The 22384-nt window shown below is 45.7% G+C and overlaps 1 protein-coding gene across 3 annotated transcripts in view; it reads right to left on the bottom strand.

Moving 5' to 3' along the window:
- Positions 1 to 20796, bottom strand: part of SMAD9 (SMAD family member 9) — a 44440-nt gene extending 23644 nt beyond the window's left edge. The window contains exons 1-2 of one of the 3 annotated variants that reach the window (XM_074535346.1): positions 20723 to 20796; positions 5359 to 5989 (exon numbers count right to left, since the gene is read on the bottom strand). In XM_074535346.1, coding sequence (XP_074391447.1) covers positions 5359 to 5770 — 412 coding nt within the window. In that variant the 5' untranslated portion in view covers positions 5771 to 5989; positions 20723 to 20796. Of the gene's footprint in view, positions 1 to 5358; positions 5990 to 13567; positions 13714 to 20204; positions 20698 to 20722 lie in introns of those variants that run through there. The other 2 variants (XM_074535345.1, XM_005482454.4) reach the window with 2 other exon arrangements.
- Between the last annotated feature and the right edge of the window lie 1588 nt (positions 20797 to 22384).

Raw genomic sequence — 22384 nt, forward strand, 5'->3', positions numbered from 1 at the left:
CCCTACAATGGGTGATTCCTGTACTCCAAGATTTCTCTATTAGTTACCAGCTCACATAATGCCTAATTATCTTAGTTAAGGCTTTCAGCACAGGTAGGGAGAATGAATTCCCAGTTGGTATCGTGTAGATCTAAAAGCCACCAAAGAAGATAAGGAGGCAATTTGAGTTATTGTGAGAAGGATGAATTGTCCCAGCATCAGGGACAATTCAGCAGGCTTGTATTGATTGACTTAGTATCCAGAGTTCCTCTGGCCTAAAATTCAGCAGCACATCATCTTCCAGCCTATCCTTACTGGTTTATGGAAACAAATAGCAATGTACACTCTTGTTTTTAAATGTTGGTGGGAATATACAGTTTGAACATGTTTTAACATATTGCTTGAGCCAAAGAGCTGTCTAGGTAAGGCAAATTATTTTTAGGTAGGTTAGCTAACAACTTTTAATTACAGCAAACTCTCATTTATCCAGCTTAATGAAAGAGTGGTATAATTGCTATTGAATAAAGCAAATAATGTATAGATAATGCAAAACATGTGCATGAGAAGAGGCTGCAGGAACTCTGCTTGGAATGCACATCAGTTGCTCAGAGAGCTGGGGCATTTACAGTGCCTGGTACCAACAATGGGTTCACAGCTTCTTGCTCAATGCTGCAGTAGAGGCAGGGTTAAACAACTTGTCTGCCCACCCACTGGAATATACCACTGGGAGTTTGCTAGTCACCCATGACCTGAAGAACTGAGCCCTAACACTGCAAAAGATTGGACTGATGGCAGGGAGTTCACTGCAGAAGTTATCTTCTCCTCTGCCCAGAAACACAGGCACTGGCATACCTGTTAGGACACCACACATACATGGTTCTCTGGCCCAATGCATTGCTAATTAGCCTCTGGCCAGGACAAGGATTGGTGCTCTGGAGACTATTTTCTTTCCTTCTGCCTCTCATATGCCCCTATTTGTGGCATGAAGAGTCTGCTGCCACTTTCTTGTTTGGTAAAGAAAGGTATTTCTGCTTCTTTACCGTTCTTTTAGCTTTAAACATTCAGGTAGGACTCATACAGGCAATACAAGTGTTCACATCTGGCATGCACTGCCCAGTCCCCTGTGGATCTCTTCACAGCCAGTGGAGAGGAATAAACTCTTTAACTGCTATATACTGAGACAAGACCAATACCAGCACGCAGATATAGTTTTGGTGGGCTGTATTCCTCCCATCCCATGCTCCTGTGAACAGCTCCAGGCTGTGAAATGTTGCTGCTTCTGGAGTTTTCCTCAGCAGCTCCATGAAACTGGTCTGATGCTTGTCAGGTCTGTTGCTGATCAGCCAGCTCCAACCAGCAGCCTTCAAAAATGAGGAGCTGGAGATCATTTTGCACCCAGCAGAGGTGCTGAGCAAGGGGCAGCTGTGTGCAGCAATGTCCTGCAGTGTTGAGAGGCTGACACCCTCACTGTGGGCACCACAGCTGAGGGAGCTGCTTCCTTCAGCCCTGTGAGAACTCAACTCCTTCTCTAAATGAAAGCTGAGATGTGTGAACAGCTCTTGCCAGGGAAAGCCTTTGATTTGCCTTGAGTGAGTCAGCAGGAAGAATTTTCAAGCCTTGAACTCCTTCCCAGCTCTGACCATGGCACTCTTAATTTCTGCTCTGATGAACAGTTTGTTTGCCACCTCACTCACTCTTTCCACTGACTGTTCTGTGACTGCCTAGAGGGCTGAAGCCTCTGTGGTGGGGAAGCATTCCGAGATGTTCTTATTGTGGCTAAGAGTATCCCCCAGGGCCTTGTTCTCCTTATTCTTTCGGTAACATGTCACTCTCCAGGGCTCAACCACTCTAAAGGAAGTGTGACCAGAGGCATAAAACTGAGTAACTGAATGTATTGGGACCTGTCTCTCCTCATAAATTACCCACATTTTCTCCACTCATTGGGGTCCTTTTCTTCTATGTGCTACTGTCCACCAGGAGCCTGAGGTGGATCCTTCCTTCTATGCATGCTGAAGTGTTCATGATCTTTGTTCAACTGAAGACAAATATGGTCATGTCCTAAGTCCTGCCACTGCTTTTCATACCTTTCTCCCATTCCCTTTAGCTTAAACAGTTCTTGATGGGAACCTGGCTGTGCCTGTGACTTCAGATGCTAGCAAGCAAACTTCTCTGCCTCATTTTAATTTCAGGTACAACATCCACACTGTGATTTCTCACACATTAATCCATCTCCACATAGTTTACTACTTTTGGAGACCACTCTCCAGTGAGATCCATCTCTTCCCTGTGCCCACGGCTACTCCCAAACACACGAACAACAGTGAAGCCATCTTCTGCCTTGCAGGCTGTCACATCTTAGTCCCACTCAGGCTTCATGAAAGCAGTCAGTTAGTCTAAGTCAAAAATTCTCCTGTCCAGAGCAAATTGCACCCTCAAATTTGCAATACTCACATATGAATGATCTCTTATAAAAACGATAGGGTACATGTTTAGGCAGCTTCTGCTGACAACAAACCAGACTTTTTAGAAGCCCTTCAAAGGCAACAATGAAGGGGGAAGCAGAGCATAACTAACTTACCTACCTCTTTCAGATTAGGTGGCTAACTCCTCTCTGCAGTGGGATGTTGCACACATAGAGGAAATATTTTCTGCTTTTTTTTTTTTTCCTAAGTGGCACCTGCTATTCAGCAGACCTGAGAAGAAATCTGCCAGGAATGGTTGTAGCAGCAATAAAAGCCATGTGTAATCCGTGCAGTTTCAGTAGCAAAGCCTAAAATGGGGCTGGGCAGCCTTAGGACACAGCAGAGGTAATGAAATCCCTGAATCTCTGACCAGATTTCGAAGCTGTACTCTAGTAACAGAGGATTTGACAGGCTGTCAAAGAAAGGATGAGGCCCTCCCCTCTTTGACACAGCTTATTCATTCTAGATTGAAGTTAATGGATCTGGTCATAGAGTGGTTGACTCAGCAAGAAAGACTGCAGTGATGGAAAATGATCCCCAAAAGGGTGGACATTCGTATGAAAATAATGCTGGTATGTGGATTATAAAAAATACAGTGTTGACTTATTCAGTGAGGGATTCTTTAGCTCCAGAGGATGAAACTCAGAGAATCTTATATAAAACTAAAATCACCAACAGCCAAGATGCAGATTTCCTGCGGTTAAAAGAGGACTGTTGTTTAAACAGACTGGCACCTAAATCAACCACTCCCAGCCTTTTCTGCGGTGATCTCACTGCTGCCACTTTCTCATGAAGCTCATGTGTTCTCTTGCCTTGCCAGCCCCTCCTTGCAGCACTGCTTTCTAACTGGAGCTGCACTGCACCCCTTGCAGTGGTGCAAGTTCTCTCTGCTGCCCCAGAGCACCCGAGTGGGTTGCACTCTGCTATACTGTACAAATAGATACTATGGCTGTGAGCTTCAGCTTCTGAGTTGTGCCTGTAAACAGAGTTGTAGGAGTGAATACAACAGCCTGAGAGCAATTCCTGGGTCCTGTGGAGAACTGGCACAGCACAGTTTGTATCCTCTCTGTTGCACTCACTTTCACCTCCAGAACAAGGTGGCCAAGTCCAAAGTGTTCAAAGTCCCTCCTGCGGGCTAACTCTGCACTCTGAGAGCTGCTAGTCCACACGAGTCCACATGGGTGAAAGCTGTTCCTGGGATCATGTTACCAATTCAGCAGTACCCAGACCTGCACCTTGTCCCCTTCTGCTTCACTAGCACAGATACTGCCAGTCTGCTGCACAGACAGACAACAGGGATGTGTTCACAGCTGAAAGCTTCTGAGTTTCAGGATCAGAACAACAAGCTGTGGCAGCCATTTAGCAGCTGCTGGACTATTCCATTAGCAGTGTTTGTTAGCTGGCACTGAACAGATGAGAAAACCAGGGTTGAAATCAGCACAGTTCAGTGCTGTCAGCTTTGAGGAGACTCCATTAACTGCACCAAAGTTACACCAGAAGAAATAAGACACTAAAGACTGCAGCCTGCAAATAAAGAAGTGCAATAAACAGAAAAAATGGGATGTTTTCTGAGCATCTTTTCTTAAATTATTGAAGAGTTTACTTTAACAAGGCATGAGATCAGTTTTGTCCACTGAAAACTGTTGACAACAAGCGCCACTCAGTGTAGCTGTAAAATATAAAAGTTTTGACAATGTTTACAGCAGATTGGATACACCTTCACAATGACAGCTCTGCTGCACTGGAAGGATTATCAGAAGAAGAAGCAGCCCCTGGTGTTTAACAAATGTTAACAAATGTCTTTCCCTTATTTCATCTGTGTGAAAAGAAACATCCCATGGTTCACTTATCTGATCCGAATGTCACCTCAGAGTAAAATCCATGCCAGACAAGGAGTAATCTCAGAATAAAAAGTATACACTTACCAACTGTATCCATTAGTAAATTAAATTACCGTGATTTTTGGCAGTAAGGGAGAGCTAGGTTGGACATTAGAAATAATTTTGAACTGTAAGGATAGAAAAGCAATAGCTTCACTTGCCTGGGGAGGTTGTAGAGCCTTAATCACATGGGATTTTTAGAGCTTATTAGGAAAATATCTGTCAGGAACGTACCTGGTAATTTTGTTTGGTTCTGGAGTCTGGGCAGAGGAAAACAGGATGACTGTTTAAGACCTTTGCCAGCCCTGTTTTCCAAGATCCCTATAGAAGTCAACACTGAACACTACAATTTTTTAACAGCTGTTTCATTGACATAAAGCCCAATTAAATGACCTCTCAGTGAGGTCGTAAGTTTTTAGTGCAGTCCAAAGAGGGTTATCAGTAGAAAATGTCAAAGTTTTATGGGAACCTGATGGATTTATTTCACATAAACTCTCCATTTAGGTAAGTAAATCCCACTTAAGGCAGTCCACCAGGTATTTTAGGAAGAATCAACCGACCAGGTTTCGTATTCACTGCAAAATATGCCATTTTACTGCAACTCTTATCTTTAAGGAGAGAGCTAGTGTTTCCTGGGGCTTAATGAGTCAACTGTTGGTTTTCAGTGAGACATAAATCTCACCACTGTGGTGAGGCCAGGCTGGTGCCCAGACTTCATGCAAACCAGTTCAGACGGGGAGGATTCAGCACCCACGTCCAGGGAGAGGAAGCTGCTTTCAGCACCTTGGACAAGATCCGGGCGCCCTCAGGGGTCCGACGGGACTCAGACCCCAACGGGAGAGGGGCTCCTTACTCCCTCCCTAGTCCTGGCTGCCAGAGCTATGATAGCAGCAGGCAGGGTGACACCCAAGATCCTTCCATCAGATGGAACCTGCCTTTTCACATTTCAGAGCACGGCTGTAGGATGCACCAAGACTAGACCTGCCGGAGCAAGAGCTAACACAGAGATGCGAATCATCTGCAGATGACATAATTACCTGGGGTTTCCACCCGCCGGTAATGGTAGGGGTTGATGCACACTTCTTTCTGTTTCGAGCCAAAAGGGAACTCACAACATTCCAGTGGTTTCAGCTCATGGTGAGACTGTAGGTCAGGCCAGCGCCACACTCTGCAGTATATGACGTGGGGAAGCCCCTTGCGGTGAGACACCTGCAGCCGCCCGTCCAAGGAACGTGGGATCGTGACGCATTTACTGGGCTGACCCGGGCAGCTCAGAGCCCTCTCCAGTTCTTCCATGGCTCCTTTTTTCTTCTTTAACTTCTTCACCAAGGAATCAACAGCTTTTTCTGCCCACTTTTCTTCTTCATCTCCTTGTTTCCAGCCCAGCAGCCTTTTCACTGCGGGGCTGGTGAAGGAGAACAAGGAGCTGATAGGGGTGCTGGAGTGCATAAGAAGCAGAGATTGCGCACGAGCGTCAAGGGAAGCACAAACTGTTCTCCTGCCTTGCAAGGCCTGCACGGCGTTTCCACAGTGCTGTGATGGACACTTCCTTCAGTGGAAGAAGGAAGAGAGGTTCTTTCACACGTACGTTTTTGTAGTCTTAGGCACAAGTAGTCCAACAGGGTGGGTCTCAGAACTTTCCAAACATCAAGAAACTGCTGATGAAGCCTGGAACAGCAACACAATACATGGTTAGGCTTCACACACTATTTCCATTGTTCCCTCAATAAAATGTTTTGAAAGAGAAATCATTCAAAATGTGTAGTTAATTTTCAGTGGTTTTCTGTTTGGTTTTTAATGTTTATTTTGGGCCCAAGCCTCTCTTCCACACAATCCACCACACTCATTTTAGAGTTGGGGATTTCATGGAAATTGTAAAGTATCCAGTCACTTCAACTTGTGTTTAGAGTTTAATGCACCAGGCAAATGGTTGCAGGACTAGGATTATTATTAGTACAAAATAAAATTTACCCTCTTTTTTATATGCTGGTAGCTGTAGGTTCAGCTCAATCATCTTCTATGAAAATAAATCTGTGATATCAAATTCTATGAAAGCAATGAGTAGAACACTGTTCTGATTTCAACTCGCTCTCTGCCACTCCAGTCTAACTGTACTGTCAAGAGTTGTAAAATATTAACTGCAAAATTAATTTAAACTTCTCCTAGATTTCATTTAAGGCTTTTGAAAGATTTATTAGTATTCTCTAGACTTATTTATATTTTCTTACATGGAAGAGAAAAGTCTTTTTTGCCTATACAGTCTGTTTCTCTCTCATCAACAGTTCACAGCTTTCTGGATCCAAATCACAGACTTTTGGACACAGTTTGTGCTGGATGGATCCTGAGTGGATGGATCCTGAGTTATTTTTGCTAGGAGTTGCTACATCCAACAAAGTCCAACAGAAAGAGTTTAGCTCTTGAGGGCTTTTCCTTTTTTTTTTTTTTTTGTATAGCTGGAGCCAGTCTAATTTTAGCTGAAAATTACATATTTCCACTGACTGGAACTCTGAGGAAAAAATGTCCTTGTATGTCAAGCTATTTACTGCTTTAAATATATTTCATGGACCCCCTGCACAAAGCAAGTCCAAAAGTCTGAACTACGCAGAGGGCACTTGAAACAAGCAATGGGGCCAGCTTCCAAATGGATGCCTCTAGAAAAGCAGCTCCATGACTGCCCTAGCCCACCCTTGTGGACCTTTTTTGCCCCAGCAATAAAGGCCTGCTCCCAGTCCTCAGCACCACTTAGGTGCAGCCACTGGGCAGACAGATATTGCCCAGCACAGGGAGCTGCAGAACTTCACAAACCATATTTTGTGCAATTTCCTTGAATATACAGGTCTTGTAAGAGTTCAGAGGGCACCTGGGGACACCGTGTGCAGGCACTGGTACAACACAGTGAGACAGGAGGCCAATCCCAAGGACTGGTTCTTTGGCATACTTGGATACCCTCAGCGCCATGCAGCTCTGGAGCATGCTGCAGTGTGAGCACACATGGCCCAGGGCAGCACAGCCTCTTGGACAGGCTGTGATGTTTACTGAGAACCAAGGACTGCCTAGAGCTGTTTTTCTCCCAGCTCTTCTGTTTTGTTCTCTTACCCATCCCTATGCCCCACTGCATTTCCCTTTGAGAGATGCCCATCACTGAGAAATGCAGATACATGGAAACATAACAAGCTTTTTCCCTTCCTCCACAACAGCAGCAGTGGTGGGGCAAGGAGCTCAAAGTTCCAAAAGCCTTCCACTGCACTAGGAGGATGGAAGCACTTGGCCCTACAGAGGAGAAATCATGAAAGCAACTCTTTGGCAGCAGCTGCTCTTCCCCAAGACTTTCACATGCCAAGTGCCATAAAATCATGCACAAAGGAACTACAAAACAGGAAAGCAGAACAGGCACACCTTGCTTCAGGCACCCACCAGAGCACTGAGTTCTGGCTTATGCAATTTCTACATTATCAACTTATGTGTGTGTCCATTTGTCCCTGACTGTCAAGAGGGGCTCTTGACAGAGCATGGCAGAAACCCCCTCACCCATGCCCTTCGTTAGTCAAAGATCAATTACACAGGACTGTGGAAACCTGTCCCACCATACAAAAAGAACATTCAGATTCCAGATTTTTTCCCTGCTCTATATTAGTAGAAGTCCAATGACCTGGAATATTTAACTGCCTCTAGACAAAACCAAAGTCTATTCCAAACACTTAAGGGGTACATATGAGAATGAAGGAAAATCAGAGTGATTTATCACAGGAAAAAACACCCTCAATCTGTTTATAAAACATAATGTGGATAAAATTTAGACAGGCAGGCTCCAGTCCTTGCAGGAGCAGGCTCAGGCTACAGAGCCCAGCACCAGCCCCATCCAGACATCCTGTGCAGTGGAGGTGTCTGTCCCTCGCTGCCCTGGTGAGAACCTGTGGAGGATCACCCATCACATTGCACCAAAACTCATCTTCACATGAGAATATAAAACAATGCTGGGATCACTGTGGATCAACCCTGAAAGCAGCAACAGGAAGCAAGGAAAGCCTGGGATGAAAGCCCACCAGACCAGTAGCAGTGTAGAAGTCTCTGCTCTATGCTGAGAGGGAAAAGGCTCACACTTCTTATCTGAGGGGGTCTCCTGGGCATTGGCATGTGTAAACAACTACTCCTGATAAGTTAATGCAACATTACAATCATCAGATGTGAAAACATACATGTTCACATAAAAGTATTGTCCCGAGATTTTCTTTTCCATTTTGACCAAGGTTTTAAATAAACACGTTAATCTCGTTCAGTCAAATTAAATAACTCAACAGTGACATCAGTATGAGTCTGAGCACTATTGTTGCTGGTGGGAGAGTCGCCAAGACTATGTGTATAAAAGCAAAAGCTGTGCTTTGCAGACCATGTGATGTAGTCTCAGATAAGTACATTGCACAATTTCCTACCGCGCTCCCCCCAGTTTCTTCTAAAATCCTTTTTCCCCAAATTCAACTGACATATAAAATACAAATGGTATTAAATAAACTAAACAGCTTTCAAATAATATTATCAGAACATCCTAGTTTAATGTTATTAAATTACATAATACTGCACACTATTCAGCAGACTAAGCCCCATGTTGCTACGCTTAGATTCTCCATTGCGAAACAGCAAGGCAGCCACTCTGCTTCAGGGCTGCAATGACAGAGATGTCAATTCACAATTTAATTTTAACAGTCTTTCAGGACAGCAGTAGCTTAAGCCATATGCCTTTGGTAACAGGCAACTTGACTACCCAACTGGAATATTTCAAACCCACACTTGATGTATTTTCTGTGCTGATGATCTATTGTGTTTCTCAATGCTTGATGCAGTTTAGAGTGGCAGTGGGAAGGGAAGTGCTAGGGTTTTGATCCATATTCCCAGCACATGTCCATTATACAAGGATGGAAGTTCTGGTTGGTCACCTCTATCTCCCTCAGTGACAATATGATGTGCTATTATGATGTGCTATCATGAGGATGAGTCAGGCATCGTTCAGGATACATTCCTAACACAATTCCCTCCCCTGGGACTACAAAGAAGGCTTTGTCTATCTGTCAGCTAAGTGAAGGGTCAACACCAAACACAGTCAGTCTTCCATGCTGTCAATCTTTATTCCATCACTGAGTATAGCCTAAGATCTGAAGCTTGATTTAGGGAAGAGGTATAAGACATATGGGGCGTGAGCACGGACCCACCCATTTTTTTCCTGCAGCCTGCAGAGAAGGTGGGACTGGAAACATGTCAGCCCAGTTCACTCGCTCCATTCTCCCTAAACATAGGGTTGTCTACTGTTGCTGTGGCACAACAGCGGTGGGAAACATCTCTGGGCACAGGAACTTTATTACCTGCAACATGTTATTACCACAGCAGCTGGAATGGCTTTCGTCTGTGCCAGCAGCACTCCACCAAACCACTTTTGTGCAGAGTTCAAGAGTAAGGAGGGAACAGGGGTCACTCCTAATAATAAGTCAGCATAGAGCCACCATGTTTTGGAGGGTGAGACCACCATTGCACAGAAGTAAGCCTCAAGGCAAAGAACAGTATAAGGCATGCTTAATTTATTAGTATAGAAAAAGTATTTCAATAGAATTTACTTGGCCTCATAAACATGTCCAAATTTTTATCACCCATCTGACCTACTCATCTCCAAGTCCCTAAATTTGTACTTGAGAAGAATATGTGTGTACATATCACGGAGCTTTTCACATAAAGGTAAATATCTAGGAAAAAAATAGCAAAATCAGGCACTGCATACAGCTAATGTGTGAGATGAGACACCTCAAGTCTGAATGACTACTGCTAATAGCCAGCAAAATGGACATGAAGTAGAAGGGACTAGGATATTTTCTCCTCCTCCTATGCCCATTTTTCACCTTTTGGTGTAGAAATAGCCTGTAGGTTCTCAGGTCAACAGGAGAAATGTGTTGCTCCAGGAGCTTCACTTCAGTAACTTCTACTGTGGTACTAAAGAGCCTGACACACCAGGAGCAGAGGAAAGCCCACCATAGCTGTGGGCTTACAGTTTCCTAACTGAAGACAAGTCCTGATGAAGCCAATAAGAGGAGTTCCAGAGCTTATGGATATTAAACATGCCCTCCTCTCTTTCTAGTGCAAACATGCTGACATCTCCACAATGGAAAGATTTGGTAAATTTAGATTTTACCTAATGTAAAGAAGGATCCGTTGTGTCAGGGAAGAGTCACATCACACTCTAGCAGAATGCCTGTGCAGTCCAACATGCTGATGGAGTTTACTCTAATTCAGTTGTCATAGAATCACAGAATCATAGAATATCCTGAGCTGAAAGGGACACACTAGGGTCATCAAAGCCAACTCCTGGCCCTGCACAGGCCACCCCAGGAGTCACACCATGGGCCTCAGAGCATTGTCCAAACACTTCTTGAACTCTATAAGGCTTGGTGCTGTGACACTTCTCTGAGGAGCCTGTTCCAGTGCCAAATCACCCTCTGGGTGAAGAACTTTTCCTGATATCCAGCCAAAACTTCCCTTGACACAGCTTCATACCATTCCCTCAGGCTGGGGGAATTTTGCTCCCATAGGCAGAGCAGGGAAATTGTACCAGTCCTTGTTAAATTTCACTCCAAGCTTTCTGCAGAAGTCAAAAAGGAAAACTTTTATGGATGCTAATGACAACAGACTTAAGACACCACTATGTAAAAACAAAGTGTCCAGCATCCCTCAGAAGTGTATCTGTGTATGTGCATGCAAGTGTGGGCAGATGTATATGTACTCATGATCTCAGCATAAAGCTTCAAGGTGCTGCCTCCACTCCAGCACTTGTCTGGTGAGAGGCACGGCTATCTGTCTTGAGAATGCCTGACATCATCAGTCTCAGTGTCACTGCAACAGCTAAGTAAGGCCACAGAGGGAGATTTCTCAGAGGGTCGTCTAGACATAAGCTGTGCAGTTTTTGGAGATGCATGCAGCTGGAAAACAGAGCAGTGAGACAATTATAGCTGGAAGTCTGACACTCAGCAACTAAATCACAACAGAACTGGAAGGGAGAAAATTGTTTCAGTCGATCAGTGTGAAGAAGAATGCAGTGAACATGCTCTTGGTTAGTTATTTTTACCTAGTGCTGATTCAGTTACTTCTACCTACTACGAAAGAGAGAAGCATGTGAGTTTTCTTAAATTAAATGATTCTTGGTATGTTTTCAAATGTGCCCAGCTGGCAGCAGCCTGCACACACCCAGGGCTTTGCAAGAACCTCCCGAGTCAAATCATCACTGCTACTCGCTCTGGGGATCTTCTTCACATCAGCAGGGAAAAGGGTTTCAGAACAAACAAACAAAAGTGTGTACAAATATGTGGGTCTCAAATGAGTGGCGAACATCACCAACCTCGCCTTGGGCCTCATGCACCAACCTTTTTATATTTTTGCCCAAATAGCAACTTGGAGCTGGGCAGCAGAGATTTCACATGTACACTCATTCCAGGAGAGCAGTGTGAAAGCACAACCTGAGCAGCACAGTCCAATAATCAGCTCATGGATGAGCAACAGTGGCTACATGTTATTTTTGAAGCATGTAAATCACTTGCTCCACTCATGGCACCCTCAGCATCAGTTGGGATCCCCCAAGGATTCGTGTTGCCCTTGGGACCCACCCTTGGGACAAGGGTGCTATTATGAACCCATCTGAAATCACTGTCTTTCACACACAAGAAAATACAGTGAATGAATTATTCATTACAGTGTTCCCAACTTCTTCCACAATCACAGAACCTAACACCTAGGGTTTTAATTTAATAGGATGAAACTAAGGTTGGGGTTTTTTAATTAGGAAATTAAATTTCTTTTCAGTTTGACCCTGGACTGCTCCAACTAAAAACACATCCAATGATAAGAGGTAGAGTGTTTGAAACTCAAATGTATCCATGTTTCACACAGCCCTGGCAGCATCTTGTTTATTCATATAAGCTTAAATGAATAAGCTTCTGAAACTAATTTTCTTGAGTATTTTTCAAGTTTGTTTAGAAAACCCTTCTACAGTGAACTTTATGTGCAGGCATCAATACCACAAAGCAAATCTCACAGCACCTCATGCTTCTCCAGCCACTTATTCACCCTGTGGAGCCTTCACCTGAACTCACTGCCTCCCAGATAAAGTAAGAACAAAATTTGATGCTAGTGACTAAAAATTTCAGGTATCCACATAATTGTTCTGAGCTCATATAACCACTCAAGTATTACCTCATCTACTCAGCATCTTTTAGCTGCTTGTGACAGGAATAACACATTCTTACTTGATACAAAGGAGGAAATATTCAAGTATATAATCTGCACACCTTAACACAGCTATGTGCACTTCCACACAAACTAACAAACACCTGCAGAAGTGTTTCAGGAGCATAAATTCTGTCACAAAAGAAAATTAAGTACCCAGGTCATGTCTGGTATGCCCATGATGCCTGATTAGTAAGCAATTCCTGCTGTAGGACTGCTGTGGGACTGTGGATGAGCACATTGGCAGATGTTTCAACAAAGCTTTGTTGGTGTGACATGAGATGGGGAGAGCAGAGTTGCATGGGCACAGTAACAGTACCCCCATATGCAAAGTCTGCTGCAGGCAGGATAGGGGCAATCCATCTTTCATGTCCACTTGAAAAATCAGGGAGTAGGATAGATACATGTTGGGACAGTTGCTGCCGTCAGCGAGTGCATTTTACACAGCTTGCTTCAAGAATAACTATGCTGGCCTTGGGGAGGAAGAAGGGACTGGAAAACTCCTTGAGATGAGCCCTAATGACCCTACATCCCCTACTAGAACTGAGCAAAAGGGTCCCTCTCTTCTGGTGTAGCACTGGGCTAGCATGGCTACACTGGCTTTGACCCCTGGGCTACTTGCATCCAGCTGCTGAGGATGGCAACCCAAACCAGAGGGTTGATGTTCCCACCAAATTTTGCCTTTGAAAATCTCCCACAAAATCTGAAGGCACCCCACAAAATTACCACAACCAAAGTCTGTGTAAAAATATTAAACTGGACCAATTTATCACTATGATCTCTCTCCGACTGCACTTCCTTCCTCAGTATTAATTTTTAAAGGAAACCAGTGACTGTGATGTTTATAAGGAGTGAACCACACAGTATTCCCTGTCTGGGCCACACCAAAGTTTCTAAGATGCAATCCCACAGGGACACATCCTCTTCTCTGCTTCACACCCTGCTCCCTGCAGGCAGGAAGAAGACCCATCCATCCAGTCCCTGCCTTACCTCTTCCTGAGGCTGCCTTGCTCACACTCTGTCCGGCACCTCCAAGGAAGAGCCCCTCTCTCAGCTGCTTTCCTCCAGCAGAGCTACAGGCTAAGGAGCACTCATGCCATGGAGGAGCTCTGAGGGTGCATCTGTGGGAGAAGGCAGGAGGCATTGGGGTGATGAGGAGGTGCATCAACCTGCCCTAGGAAGCCAAAATGTCTTCTCATGGCTCTGGCTATCCCCATTTTACAGCCAGTCGGTCCTGCATTCCTCACATACCCACCATTCCCACAGAAACTGCAGCAAAGCCCATTGGTGTTTCTAAAAATGGAAGGGTTAGAAATACGCAAAAAATAGAATTCCCACTTTTAAAACAAAAGCTGATTCGTCTCTGATACAAAGCATGAAGCCAAGTGCCTCCAGAACAAACACCTCACAAAGGAAGAAGGGAACTTGAAAAGAACTTCAGCTTCCATGCTAGTCTAAAGTTTACAGCCACAATAATCGGATTCCGTAATCCTTGTTATCAATCACTGGCATTCTTGGAGTCATTCCCAAATACTCATTTTAGGAAAAGGATTTGCTTAGATTCAGATGTTAAGAATGTTGTGAATAAGGATACTTGTAAAGAACAATTACTTCACCAATAATGTGGCACATAGTGTGATAAGAACCTATTCTGGAAATTTAGTGTCTTAAACTGTCAGAAGAGAATATGCTTTTGCATACCTGGTTGTGCCTTTACAGTGCACACAGGGAAAAAGGACAAAGCAAATGTTCTCCTCACATTGTATGCACATCCCACCTCAGGGAGGTCTGTCTGAAGCATTACTCAGTTTTGGTGTTAAAATAGGAGACGTCTTTTGCAGATGATTTAGCATCTCACAGCTTGGAAAGTGAAATACAGATCAATAAAAAACGCAAAAGGAAGAACTTCTAGAAACACTTCCCCTCTGACTGGCAGCAGGCCTGGGGAGGAAGTAACAGTACTGCTGGCCACGTCTCTTTCTCTGCAGGTGAGACAGCCTGGCTAACTGCACAGGGGGGATAGATTTCACACACAAGACACTTTCTGTACACATCACACTAGCAGTTGTCCACGGAATCGCATTAGCATTTCATTGTGTTCAAACCATATCACACTCGAATCTGTTTTTCCTAAAAGGCCTCCATTGTACATCACTGTGGGAAATTGCTAATGCAATAAGATTGACATATAGGTTCTCCTGCATGAACATCCGCAGTAATCTGTGCTAATTGAGCCCTCAGTGGCTTGTGAAACCCTGCAGGGGGGAGGAAGGGTGGAGCATCCACATGGCCTGCATCTTGGAGAGCTGCAGCAAATAACTGTGTGGAGAAAAGGTAAACACTAGTATTAGTGTGCTTTATCCATGTAAAGATCTGGTCCAGTGGCAAGGATTGCCTTGGTCAAGGGGCCAGGACATTTCCTTTGAAAAATATCTGGATATGCTTGGACTGTCTGTGGAAGTTATTTCCCAACAACAGGACTAAGAACAAAAGGAGCGAGAACTTGCCTATCTAGTTCCCTCCTGTGGGGGAAAGAAGGAGGTAGCTGGCCATTCCCAGTGACTTCAGCTGAAGATGTGGGTGCTCAGATTCTCTGTAAACCAGAACATCTTCTTAGGAGATTAAACAGGTTTCATATGCCTACATTTGAGCCCGGGAATAAAAAAACAAAGACTGGATTCTCTTTAGCATGTAAGACGCCATGTTATCTACCAGCTGTCTCAGAAGGCACAAATCAGGCCCTGAGTCCTTAGAAGAAATATTTTACTCCTCTTCAAATCCATCTCAGGATTCCAAGGAATATTCCATCTCTTCATGGCTGTTGCTACCCTTCCTCTCCGCTCCTGAGTGCCTGGGCCACTCAGCTCTGGCCCAGGCAGCCCCTACAGCCCAAGGCTCCCAAGGAGGGCACCACCAAGCAGCCTGAGTGGTCCTGTAGGACCATGCAGCGGGACAGGCATGGGAGCTGCAGCCTCCCATGGGAATGGATTTTGGTTTCTCTCCTCTAGATGTTTCTGTGAAGGTGCCATGCCCTGTGTGAAGTAATCCAAGATCTGTTGATGAGAGAGATAAATCTGCTACCTCACATATGCTGCAGGGTGAGAAGCTGCACCTTGGCAGCTGCGCCGGAGTAATTTGACAGAGACAAGTAGGTTTGGATAGGCAAGACCAGCAAGCAACCAAAAGAGAGTTTTGAAAAGCCACATGAACTGCTTGTGCCTCGGGTCAGTTTTGTGCCCACTGGGCAGCGTGTGGGATCGCTCCCTGCCAAAGGCCTTAGGGTAAACAGCCTTCCCTCGGGTGCCTCGAGTTCTGCATCTGTCCCACAGGTGCCCTGACAGAAATGGCTTTGTAAAGCACGATCTGATAAGTAATGCTGCAAAAAAATGCTTAAAAGAAAAAAAAAAGTAGGGTTTTTGGGGTTTTGGTTTTGGTTTTTGTGCGTGTGTGTGGTTTTTGTTGTTGTTGTTGTTTTTTGTTGGGTTTTTTTTTTTTTTTTTTTGTTGAGAGAAGGCAAGCAAGAAAACACACATAAAAAAAAGATTAGGCATTGTTGAAATGTATTGACCTCAGCTGCAGGGTTATTCCCACTATAAAGGGTTCTTCATTAGGTGGAGCTTTGCTGCTGGCAGACAAGGCCTGCTGGAAAGGGCATCCCCATGGCCTGCTCCTGCCTGCTGCTCTGCCCAGCACGGCTGCGTGACCCAGCTCACCAGCAGGCCGAGCAAACACAGAACCACCGCTATCAAGAAGTGGCCAGTCTGGCTCCCATTGTAGCCAGGTAATGAGGGTGAAAGGAAGCCTGAAGCAGAACAAGCTCTAATGACCCACGGGTCTGCTAATTTTCTTTCCTCCTCATTTTTCTCTTTTAATGGACAGTGAGTTTGAGGCCAACAGTTGTGGGAAACTCAGGATGTGGGGAATATTTTCAAAACCTATACAAAGGCCAGGCATATAGAGAGACTCCAGAATGGGAAATGTTTCAGGAAGAAAAGCAAAAGATGCAGGATTTTGCATCTGGGAGCAGAACGTAGGTGGGAGAAGAGGTCTTGTTGGGAAACGGGAGGTTGCAGTATCAAGCTGGAAGGTTGCCACAGTGTGGACTAATGCTTTGGCAGCTGCAAATAAAAGGAAGGAGGAATGTAAGAAGTAACACAAAGAAAACTGTCAAGAGATATCTGGAAGTATCACAACCTGTGAGGAAATAGAAGAGGCAAAGATGATGCTAAGCTTGGCAGAGGGACGATGGTGATGCCACTGACAAGGAAAAAAGAGTGGGAAGGAAACAAGTTCTGGATAGAAAGATGTGAAAGATAAGGCTTTGCTTCTCCCAGTCAGAAACACACTTCGATCTTAATGATGTCTCAGAAAAACAGAGATCAATTATCAGGCTTTCTTCTTCTGTTTTTTTCTTGGTTTTTAAAGTAGGGCTGGCTGCATAAATTGGGAAGTCTCCTTCACTCCATGTCCACTTCCACCATGTCCTTGCTGTGCCCCTGTTTAGAGGAACTGAACCTCAAAGAGAGCTGCTCAACCTTACGTCTGTCTAAGGTGCAGAAATCTCAAATGGTCCTGTAGAACAATCCACCTGATGTTTCACCTGCTTTAATTGAAATGCAAACATGTATTGGTCAGGATCTCTGTCTGGGCTCTGGTCCTGCAATCTATTAAATCCACTCATCTGCAAAAGCACAGCCAGATTTTTAGCTGCTATAATAAATACACAGGGCCCAAATCTCTGTAAGTCACCTTTCCACCTGTAAAATTCCCACAGTACTAACCATTCAAACACTGCAGGCAAACTATCAGAAGGGAAATAATTTGGGATATTTTTGAAAAATTAATTTTGTTGCACTGTGTTCAAAGTCTAGTGCTTCTCACAACTGTTCTCAAAGACAGTAATAGGACTGCAATGATTATCCCAAATTGCTGTTATTACTATCCCTTGCTGCTCATGCCCAGTAACACTAATGGTTCTTTACACCCATCTGTACCAGGAAAGCAGGCAGTCAGACAGAACAACCTTTACTACGTATATTTCTGCTGTATTGTTTTCAGTTAAAATATTTCTGATGCATTATTTGGGGTTTTTTTTGTCTTCCCCAGCCCTGTAATTATTATTTGTAAAGGGTATATATTGCACAGAAAATGGAATCTCTCTACACTATCACTGTATTTTTTGCAGCAGACAAATTATAGAGCATGTATATGTATACATATATATGTGTATATATATATGTCTCCCCTTATTCTTTTAAGTTTCTTTGAAACAGAGTGCACAGTACTGCTGATGCTGGAATTACTGTTAGTCAGTATCAGCACTGGTGATAAATTCCAGATAGTGTTTTGGTTAAAGGTCACTTGTAATTAGTAGTCATTGTCCTTTGAATTTAACAATGGAAAAATAAAACTTTATAGCGACAGATTAGCCTGGCCATCAAAATTACAGCACTTTAGCACTCAGGAGAGAGGATTGCATGACACACTATCTCCCTGTCTGATAACAGCAGATAGCTAAGAATTCAAACATGAGATGCAGAAAGTCTGTAAAAGAATAAAAGGAGAGAAAGGAGAATTAACTGTGCAGATGTTACGTGATACTTTGTATTGACACTTCCACACTCCTCTTTCAGTGAGCTGGGCCTCATGTTGTACCCACTGAAGCAAAGATGGAACACTGCTGCCCATTTTTGTGAGAGTAGCTTTCAAACCCGAGGTGCTACAGAGTTCCTCTACACCACATCCCCACCTTCTGCAGATCCTTGGCATGTGTGTGCATGACTCTTTAGTGAAATACTAATTCTCAACTTCTTCACAAAGTTCGGCAGTTGACAGCTTTGTGCGTGTTCGTTTCAGTTGCTGCAGGTAAATAAAAGCTCTCTCCACCTTGTATCAGTTTACAAATACTGACACGGATTTGATGCATCCATCAGGAAATCTCTTGGTTTGCATACATAATTTAGATATGATAAGGATTTGTTATAAAATACACTTGACCCTTATTCGAGGCACTTTTGCAGAATTCCTGTTTATCAGTTTATGTGCAAGCTAATAAAGTGAAGAAGAAAATGTTTCTAATTCCATCACAAAGGGCAGAGGGAAATGGGAACTACTGCTAAACCCAGTAAATACAAGATATCCTTCCTGATACAACTGACTAAAAATGTTTTTTTGGGCATGTTTATTTTAGTTACTAAGTCAAATTAACTCAATATTTAAAAAACCAAAAAGCAAACCACAAACATCCCCAGCGTCTGCTTTAAAATCTAACAGGAAGCAAAGATGAACCAGCCAGACACTGGTACTTATCAAATCTGAAAGAAGGGAGTTGTCTGGCTGGATTAAAACAGATGAGGTTTGTTTGAGTGATGACATTTGTCCTACCGTTGCTGAGGAGAAGAATTTTGCAGCACTTTCTTCTTCTCATGCTCCTGAAGACGGGAAGATTAGTCCTACCACACCAATACTTGCACATATAGAGGGGCACATTTCCACACATCGGAGATGCTGAAGAGTACTGAAACTTGCATTATCTGCAGTGCCCTTCCCAAACCACTGCAAACTTGAATTCATTCCCAAGCCGTGCACACATTCTCCTACTTCTGCCAAGGGAGAGCTCCTTCACTAAATAGTTGACCATTCTGGGCTGAAATATTTATTTCACTAATTTATAAGATGCAAGTAATTAACAGCGGGCGTGCATGTCTGTGCATCTGCTCATGTCCATGTGTGTGTCTTTTATTTTTATTCCACTAATGCCTCTTTTAAAGCAGACCTGGCTAGCACGAAATAAATTTACCCATAAAATCAAACACAAAGTTACCAAACAATATCTGAATTGTTACCAATAAGCTGAACTCCGAATTTCCCCCCACTTAGAGCTGCCTGGCCACAGAGATAAAATTGCAGTGATTTCTAATTTGCCATATCGAGGGCTATTGTTTTTGGAAATGTTGGTTATTTGCTAACCAACAAACGTGTAACGTTTTAACTTCGGAGCCAAAAGACAAGAAGCCAATCAGAGTCACCGTTCGTAGCTGGAATAAAAACCCCGAATCCCAGCAATTCTGCTCCGTTTTTCCCGGGAGCGTGTCCAGGAGCGGGATTTCTTGAACAGAAAATAACCTCTGAAAGGAAAAGTATTTCCAAACGTGTCATGTGGGGCTCTGTTGTTTCTTTTCTTTTCTTTTCTTTCCTTTTTTCTTTCTTTTAAACCTCCCCTCTCCTACTTAAGCGAGAAAGAAAGAAATCCTGACAGCGGGAAGACTTGTCACCGTTTAGCCATCCATAAAAATGTTTTTCCCCGCGCTCCTCCTTTCGCTCGCCGTCCTGGCGTCGGTCTGTCTCATCTCGCTGCTCTGCGGCCCCAGCCCCCGCCCGCACACCGCCCCAGCGCAGCGGGGCCGGGGCTGCCACCCGGGGGGACCCCGGCCCGGGGCGCCGCCGCGGCTGCTCCGCCGGGCGCTCAGGGGATGGATGATGCTGCGGCCGCCGCCGCCGCCCGGCACCGCTCGGGAAGGATGTGGGACAGCCGCGGCGCGAAGTTTAGAGCGACGGCGCTGTCCCCCGTCCCCTCTGCTTCCCCCCTCGCCCTTGCCGGGACGCTGCCGGGAACCCCGGCTCTTACCTGCCACGGGCGCGGGCTGGGGTCTCGGCGCGCCGCGGGCGGGAGCGGGGCTGCAGCTGCGCGGCGGCGGCGGCGGCGGCGGGGCCAGGGCGCAGCGGCAGCGGCAGCAGCAGCCCCGGCCGGCGTCAGTCAGGCGGGAGCCGTCAGGCTGTATTAGTGCGCCGGGCTGGAGCGCGGCCAGCAGCGCCGCGGCCGCTGGCCCGCCCCTCGGCCCCCCGCCCCCGCGCCCCCCCGGCCGCGCTCACACACACACACACACACACACACACACACGATCGCACACACACGAGATCTCTCACAGCCGAGATCGCTCGCACACACACAAGCGCACATCCACACGCTCGCACACTTGGCACCGCTCACACACACGCGCATCCATACAGATACAGATACACACACACGCTCAAGCACACGCGGACGAGCACACGCCCATGTGAGTTACACACTCACACTCACACACTCACACGCACACTCACACCATGCACCTCCCCGCACCCGCCGCCCCTCGCCAGGCTCACCACTCCGCGCCCGCCGAGTTCTGCCCCTCCGGCACACGGGCTCCCCGTGACAGAGCTCACCCGCAGGCACAGACACACACGAACCACCCCCGCCGAACCCGCCTTTCTCACACCCCCGCTGCCGCTCGCCCCCAGCCCCTCGGGGGCAGCCATCCCGCCGGCCCGGGCTGCCCGCCGAGGGGGTGCCCCGATCGCTGCCCTGCCCGGGGCCGTGCGGGGCCGCCGAGGCGTTTGTGTGTGACAGCCGGGCCGCCCCGGGACAGGTCCTTCCCGAAAGTGCCCCCGCAGCCGGCCCTTCCCCGGGGTCCCTCTCGCCGGTGCCCGAGGATGGACACCGGGGCCAAGCGGGGCGTGGGCAACTTCAGCCCCGACCTGCGCTGCTACCAGCGCTGCTGACCCGGCTTTTGTGCACAGGAGACAAACGCCGGCTGCGGGCAAAGACTCGGAATCAACGTCGTCCCTCTGGGACGGCTGGACAGCACAGCTGCAACGGGTTTGGGGATCAGACTGCGCCTTCCCACGCCGGGATGTGCGGAGGTCCCATCATTTCTAGGACTGGTCAGAGAACACCGAACTGCAGCTGGCACTGATGAGCAGATGCATCTCCTGCTCCAGAGATTACCTATTAAACCCTCATATTCCCTAAAAGTAAGCATCTCTAGCTATGTAGCGTATTGCATTTGCCGTAATAAGGAAGGGCTGAAAGAAGGGAAGTCAAGTGGCTTCAAGGACACCAGACATAAAAGCTACTCATGAAATTGGGCTCCAGGCAGTGCTAGGAACAGGTACTGTCTAAACCTGACCCTGGCTGCATCGAGGGGCTCCAGTTAAATTGCACTGTGCCTTTTGAGGTCAATCAATAAATATGATTAAAGATACCATCCTGCTGACATTTTCACCAAAATTTTTTACATTGTAAAACATGACAGCAAAGCTAATGTTGTTTGAGTAGACATCAAAAAGCCACAATGCAATTACGGCTCCGCAGCGCAGTTTTGTCCAAGCATGCGTGCGTGAGGGCTGTGGTGCAGTAGGGAGATACAATGTAATGCCCCAAAATATCTCTGTTTCCTGCTTTGACTAAATCTTCTTCAAATACTGGTGGCTTCCCCACTGCTTGTTGGGCTTCTTCCACAGGAGACTTCTCGATAGATGAGTGGCTGAAGAGATGCTGTTAATTAAAAATCACTGTAAATATTAATAAAGTGCCAATCACACATTTTAACTGGGCATGCTTTCAGATTTTATGTCCACAATACTGTTTATTTTTAACTGAAGACATCACACTGCAGATGTATACATGGGTAATTTTGGGGGGGTAGGGGGGGGTGGGTCGGCAGAGGTGTGGTATGTAACTTACTGAAGGACAACCAAATTCTGCTGGGTCTCACTGCATCTCTTTCAGGTGTTGAAACTTCTGGTTTCTCATGCCTCTGCTCAGAGTTTCTGCTACCAAAAAAGGGGTGGCAGGACAAGGCGGGTCTTTACTCCTGCCGCTCTGGTGCACAGCCTGCTGTGCCATGTCCAGTCTGTCTTCATTGACAGGGTACGTTAAAGTACCAGTACCACTACTGGAGTGATCCCAACCAGCAGAGCACCTGCCCAGATTGAGCAGTCAGTTCCCAAAACTTTACTTTTCTGAAGCTTCCAGTTAAATAGGCA

The sequence above is a fragment of the Zonotrichia albicollis genome, chromosome 2, assembly GCF_047830755.1.
Source record: "Zonotrichia albicollis isolate bZonAlb1 chromosome 2, bZonAlb1.hap1, whole genome shotgun sequence".
NCBI classification, from domain to species: Eukaryota; Metazoa; Chordata; class Aves; order Passeriformes; family Passerellidae; genus Zonotrichia; species Zonotrichia albicollis.